The 6,455-nt window shown below is 39.0% G+C and overlaps 1 protein-coding gene across 1 annotated transcript; it reads left to right on the top strand.

Moving 5' to 3' along the window:
• Nucleotides 1-1,920: 1,920 nt before the first annotated feature.
• On the top strand, nt 1,921-6,236 carry irf8 (interferon regulatory factor 8). Its single transcript, XM_010773454.1, has 9 exons — nt 1,921-1,974; nt 2,115-2,317; nt 2,762-2,945; nt 3,147-3,247; nt 3,478-3,541; nt 3,969-4,016; nt 4,145-4,537; nt 4,662-4,777; nt 4,962-6,236. The coding sequence occupies exons 2-9, from the start codon at nt 2,144-2,146 to the stop codon at nt 5,157-5,159; spliced, it is 1,278 nt and encodes a 425-aa protein (XP_010771756.1). The 5' UTR covers nt 1,921-1,974; nt 2,115-2,143; the 3' UTR covers nt 5,160-6,236.
• The last annotated feature ends 219 nt before the right edge of the window (nt 6,237-6,455 follow it).

The raw sequence follows: 6,455 nt of genomic DNA on the forward strand, positions 1-6,455 counted from the left end.
ATTATTATTCAAAGAGCTCAAACTGACCAAATAAAAGACCCCCATAACCCCAGCCACAAACAGTTCTGTCTGCTGCCGTCTGGCAGGCGTTACCGCAGCATCCAGACTAAAACCACCAGACTCAGAGAGTTTCATCCCACAGGCCATAAGACTGTTAAACACCTGAACAGTTGAAACAACATCCCTAATATTCTTCTGGCTGCTACTAAAAAAAAAATGTATCTATTTACCTATATATCCTATTTCAATAACTTGCACATAGACTCTTATTGCACTATTTCACTTTTTTAAAACTATTTTTCTTTTTGTATTACTATTTACTTGCACTATATTTTCTGTTTATCTGTGTTTTCTCTGTTGGAGAAGCCTGTGACACAAGATTTTCATCGGCATAACTACACTGTAGCTATGTTCGTACGACTAAATAAAGAACCTTGAACCTTAAGAGACACATCAATAGCCTACTGCTGAAATCAAATCAGAAATGCTTCTTCAAGGTTTTCACTTCCTGAAGTACATCAACATGCTCTCAAAAGAATCTTCCAAGGAATACAAACTCATCTGTTTCCTTGTAACACATTTCCTCTGTGATATTTTTTTATATTTCCTGTTGAAAAAGAATGATTGGGGTAAATATGATTTAGTAAGCAATCTATGGTATGATCAGGTGTATGTTCACACGCTTCCCTGGCAGGAATTCCAAGTTAACACAACCGAAAGCATACATTCCGAGTAACTGTAAATAAAACAAAAATAAATGCTTCAAGGAACTGCAGCTGGTACGATCTGTTCCATGTGATGTTGTTATGAATTTATAAAGAATATTGTCAATACAACTAATATGATAATAGGCATATACAATAAATGAGAGTTGTTTCCTGGTGTTTTTTTTAATCAAATAATGATAAGATAATAGAACTCTTTATCTTATCAGCAAGGCCATAAGTTAGGACAATAATTACAAATTATTTTCGTTATCAATGAATCTGCTCAATATTTTCTCAATTGAAATGAAGGTAATTGTCCTTAAACCTGAGCCGTTTTAAACTCCAAAAATATCAATTTATTTTATAAAAAAAAGAGAACCAGCAAATCTTATCTGACACGCTTAAACATAAACATGTTTGATTGCACATCCTAAAATACTATTGCATGTACACAATGTTTAAAATGTATTTGATAGTTATCAATGTATCAGCTACATCCGACCCAGGGGGATTTCACAGTGGTGCTATGAAAATATCCATTAAGAGTAAATGATTGTATGCTTTGTAAAGTTTGTATGCTTTGTAATTTTGAAGTTTGGCCATTAGTCTTTCCTTAGATAACCATGAAGATGATGATAGAATACATATAATGTGGCTTTATTAATAAGTCCACTGTTATTGCTCCTCTGACCCAAAATAAAAAATGTTTATCCGCATTTAATATTTTCCTTTCAAGCCCACCGCCATCAGATCCAGGAATGATGAAACAGGGATATGTCCCAGGGCCAGGGGACATGACACACTAACTTTTTCACACACTATCATACAGATGGGTATAGTGGGCTACTGTGTAATACCTGCAAAGGAACCTTTTCAGGTTTCTCTTTCGTACCCTACTGAGCGGGCGCTGGAGGGACGCATTACTTTGGTCTGGATCGCAGAAATCCCCCACAGCACTTAAGGTAACTTGTGACTCTCCCGGTTTATTCATCGCCCCGCGTCGCTGTAACTTTTTAGCGTGGGCAGAGACTTTACAACCATGGCTTGTGTCAGGCCATTTCTTGTAAATGCCCGCAGTTAGGAGAAAAAGACTTCCGGAATGGGCTGGTCTACTGAAGCTTCAACGCACTCATTGGTCGGAGTGAGTTAGCGTCACATCATCTCCCAGCTATTTCATTCATAACACCGAGCACAATAATACATTTCACAGACAGACGTCCATCACCATCTCAGGATATAACACACAGGGCTGACAGCTCATTAAACTGTAAGTGCTTTTTTTTACTTTTGATTTCAAAGGGTCAATGTTTTAATTTGCTTAACGATGTGTATATTAAACTCAAATAAGACTTTGTAAATAGTTATATTTGTTTACTAACTTTCATGAACATGTCCTCCTCGTTGAAGGGAACTCTCCAGAACATCCTTTCTCCAGCATGATGTCAAACACGGGAGGTCGCAGACTGAAGCAGTGGCTGGTGGAGCAGATCCAGAGCGGGCAGTACTCGGGACTGCTGTGGGAGGATGAGAGCCGCACTATGTTCCGAATTCCATGGAAACACGCGGGGAAACAGGACTACAACCAAGAAGTTGACGCATCAATTTTCAAGGTATGACTCCACTCTCATGTGGTCCCATAGACAGATAACTGTGGATGGATTTTTGGTTTTACGCACAAGGCTGCGCGTAAAATCAAAACTTCATAATACATCTTGATTGATCTTTCTAGACTTCTTCAAGTCAATTTATTTGTGACAGAATTAAAGTATTATTTATACTTTCACATTTCATTGTACACGCATGTTTATTTTAAACACAACTTTACTAAACTTTCATTTTTTTAATTAAATTCATATTATTATTAACAAAGCCAAAGCCCAACAGTAACACTAATATTTAAAATCTTACATTTCTAATAAATACCTTTTATCATTATTTTAAACTACATTGTCTTTCTTGCTTTCTTTCTGTTTCTGTTTCTTTCATTAAAGTATTCAACTTACTAAAAGAACCTACACAAAATAATGAGTCATATTTATTTTGTCCCTCTACAGGCCTGGGCTGTGTTTAAAGGCAAGTTTAAGGAGGGGGAAAAGGCTGAGCCCGCAACATGGAAGACCAGACTCCGCTGTGCTCTGAATAAAAGCCCTGACTTTGAAGAGGTGGCAGAAAGGTCGCAGCTGGATATCTCTGAGCCCTATAAAGTCTACCGCATTGTGCCCGAGGAAGAGCAGAAGAGTGAGTTTGTGAACAATTGATGTCCTTAAAGCCGGTTTTGATTACTTTTAACTGACATTTGCCTTAAGGTTATCATTAGAACTGCTTTTGCAATGTTGCAGGGTAAAGTTCCTGGTATTCTCCTGCAATAATTATGAATCATGAAAAGAAGTGCCATTTTTGTACAACAAATAGAGTCTTAATGTATTCTTCTTTCACCAGATGGCAAAAGCTCAGTGATGACCATGGCAGGGACCACCAGCTCTGGTGATATAACCGACATGGACTGCAGCCCTGCAGCGATAGAGGAGCTCATTAAAGAGGTATAGGACTACCTATCTGATTAAACCATTTATTAAACCATATTCCTTATCTCTCTCTTGCACCTCTAACATTGGTTGCTTGATTAACTTTGCCTTTATTGACACTCAACTTTGGTGTCACTTTCTTTTCTGTTTGCCCCACTGTGACCTGAACTTGGTCTGCGTGACTATGAAGTGTACAAAGGTGCTTTGTTGTCAGTGGCTTATAACATTGTTTTCTTTTTTTACAGGAGGAAAGCCAGGCCAGTAGTATCCAGGCCAGTCCAGAATATTGGTCCCAAGGCAGCATCAATGGTAAACATTTTACAATTCAACACATAATCCTCTGACTAAATGAAGACATTTGTTTTCAGTAAGTGGTGCAGTAATGTAGGCTGCAGTGCACAGCCATATCTCTCACTTTTTTTTCCTGTCAAGTAAGACTCTTATGTCGTTAAACGCTATGCGCCCTAATGTCTTTGAACATAACCACAGTGGAAAGCACAATGACATGCCCTGTGTTTGTGGGTGCTAAATAGAGGTTCTTTGCTTGTCTGTTAAACTCTGCAATGGAAGTATTGACTAACATCCTGTTGAACAGGCTGACTAAGAGCCTATTTGCTTTTGAGTGCAAGAAAAATGTTATTTCTGATGATGCAGCAAAATTAATGACATGACAGTGTGGTCATGTCCACTGTGGTAATAAGGGCCTTGACTCAAATCTTCCTCCTGTTTTTCCCAGCTTTCCCTTTGCATCAGGACCTGTTGCCCACAGGCAATATCAGCTCAGGTATTTTTGCCATTCATTAAAGCGTATTAATAACAGCAGACCTACAGTTAGGCATTAACACAAATGGATTTATTTTGGCCCTTGCCCTCTATTCATTTACCCTGCTAACAAAATGTTTTCTACTCCAGCTTTTTCCCAGATGATTGTCAGTTTCTTCTATGGAGGAAAGCTGATGCACACGACACAAGTTACTCATCCTGAAGGCTGCCGGATCTCCCCACAACAGCACCTGGGACGTGGCGCTCTCTACAGTTCAGACAGCATGCAGAGTGTTAACTTCCCTCCTGCTGAGCTCATAGAGCATGACCGCCAGCGCCATGGCACACGTAAGCTCCTGGGCCACCTGGAGAGAGGGGTACTTGTCCGTGCCAACCAAGAGGGCATCTTCATCAAAAGGTTGTGCCAGAGCCGGGTCTTCTGGAGTGGGCTGGCAGAAGTGGGCTCACAATACAGCCCCATGCCTTCTAAACTGGACAGGGATGCCGTAGTGAAGATTTTTGATACAGGAAAGTTTCTTGAAGGTAAGCCTTTACATTATCCGGTCATTTAAATTATATAAATCTATGCAAAACCCAAAAAACGTGTATCAATAAGTAAAGCAGAATGTTGATAGATTTATAACAAACAATCTTTTTAATGTTAAAGCCCTACAGCTGTACCAGGATGGCCAGTTTCCTGCTCCTGATCCGACAGTGACTCTGTGTTTTGGAGAGGAGCTCCATGATCTCAGCAATGCCAAGAGCAAACTGATCATTGTGCAGGTAAGACCAGTCAAGCCATAAAACGTGTCTCACTCAATTATAGTCTGATTGGGCAACACAAAGATTTTCTTTAATCTAGAAATTGGCGTATTGACAGCTTCCAAAGACTTCTAAAGACCAATTTCTGCAAATGCTGTATGTTGACAACAATAACTCATATTTCTGTCTCATCTCCCAACGGCAGATCACGGTGTTAAACTGTCAGCACCTGGTGGAGGCAGTAAACATGCGTCGCTCCCAGCCTTACTGCAATAACCCAAACCTGGACATGTCTGACAATTTGGCCAGTGATCAGATGGCTCGCATCTACCAGGACTTGTGCAGCTACAGCGGCCCCCAGAGGCCAGCCTGCTACAGGGACAACATGCCTATCACTGCCTGAACTGTGAGCAGCAACACACCGCAGAAGCTGTTTAGTGTGCACAAGACTATATGCAACATGTTGGGGACATTCCTTATTTTACTGCCACACTGACAAGGTGAATTCAGGTTGAAGCCAGTAGTTAGAGCTGCAGCTTAACATTTGGATGTTCCTTATATTTTGTATATCACTTATGTTTATATATTTTGTATTCATATATCACTGACCAACTTCTGTTTTCCAACTTCTGCTTCTACTTTTAGAGGGCTATTAGAGTTTTATAATCCAAATCAATGGAAAACTTGGCATTTATTTTCATACCTTACAAATATATCTGTAAATATTTCTCACTCTTGTATTCCTGTGGCAAAGCATATTTTTTATTTTAAGAGCCATGTTCTTTTTTTATTTTTAAGTTGAGTTGTTTTGTTTGCATAAGCAGATGATATACAATATATAGGCTGTAGGAGCGGTTGTTGCCCAGGGGGTAAATAGTCGTTTACAAAAGGGTAAGTGGTCCAATCCCCAGCCTATGCTTCCAACAGGTTATAAATACCTAGGGCAAGATGCTGGACCCCAAATAGCTCCCAAAGGCTTTGCCGTCGGTGTAGAGGTGCTTTATAAGATGCTTATGATAAATTAGATGAAATGTATCTCAATTCTTGTTGTATGGAATTTTAGATGGAATGTGGCACTGTGTTACAGATAGGTTTTACTATCACTGTTTTATAAAGTCCTTTTCTAGTAAAACTATATTTGTACTGAAATACATGTGGATTGTTTCATTTTTATCATAATAACATCGTAACAAACAGCAACTAGGGCCGAACAATCTGGATTTTACTCATGATAGACCACCTTTTAGCTCATTGACCACATATTACACATTATGGCTAAAATCGCCAATGGAAGTCTTTGGTACTTGAAAGGTATAAAACCCAGTAAAAATAAATACCAAACCTTTATGCATGCCAGGCAAGAAAAGTCAAAATTGAAAGACAATTCTAAGCAGATTTTTGTCTGCTTGCTTCAATGCTTGACAGACTTCTTATAACGCTTGATCGATGAACCATTAAAACCTATAACACTGTTTTAATGTCTGCACCATTATATCAAGTAGAAACTTGAGGATGTCCTATGCTTCACTTTATTTTAAATGTTCCAAGAAATAATTCCAACTCTTTATCGTAAGAAGTTGGCATTTTTAAGATGCTGATTAGAATTTGAAATGCTACTATTGTGGTTTGAACATTGCTGCATGGTTGCACACAATACACATTTCTGTGGGGTTGAAAAAGGTCAACATTGATTAAACGT

This window comes from Notothenia coriiceps, unplaced genomic scaffold (assembly GCF_000735185.1).
Source record: "Notothenia coriiceps isolate Sejong01 unplaced genomic scaffold, NC01 NC01_scaffold00000339, whole genome shotgun sequence".
NCBI classification, from domain to species: domain Eukaryota; kingdom Metazoa; phylum Chordata; class Actinopteri; order Perciformes; family Nototheniidae; genus Notothenia; species Notothenia coriiceps.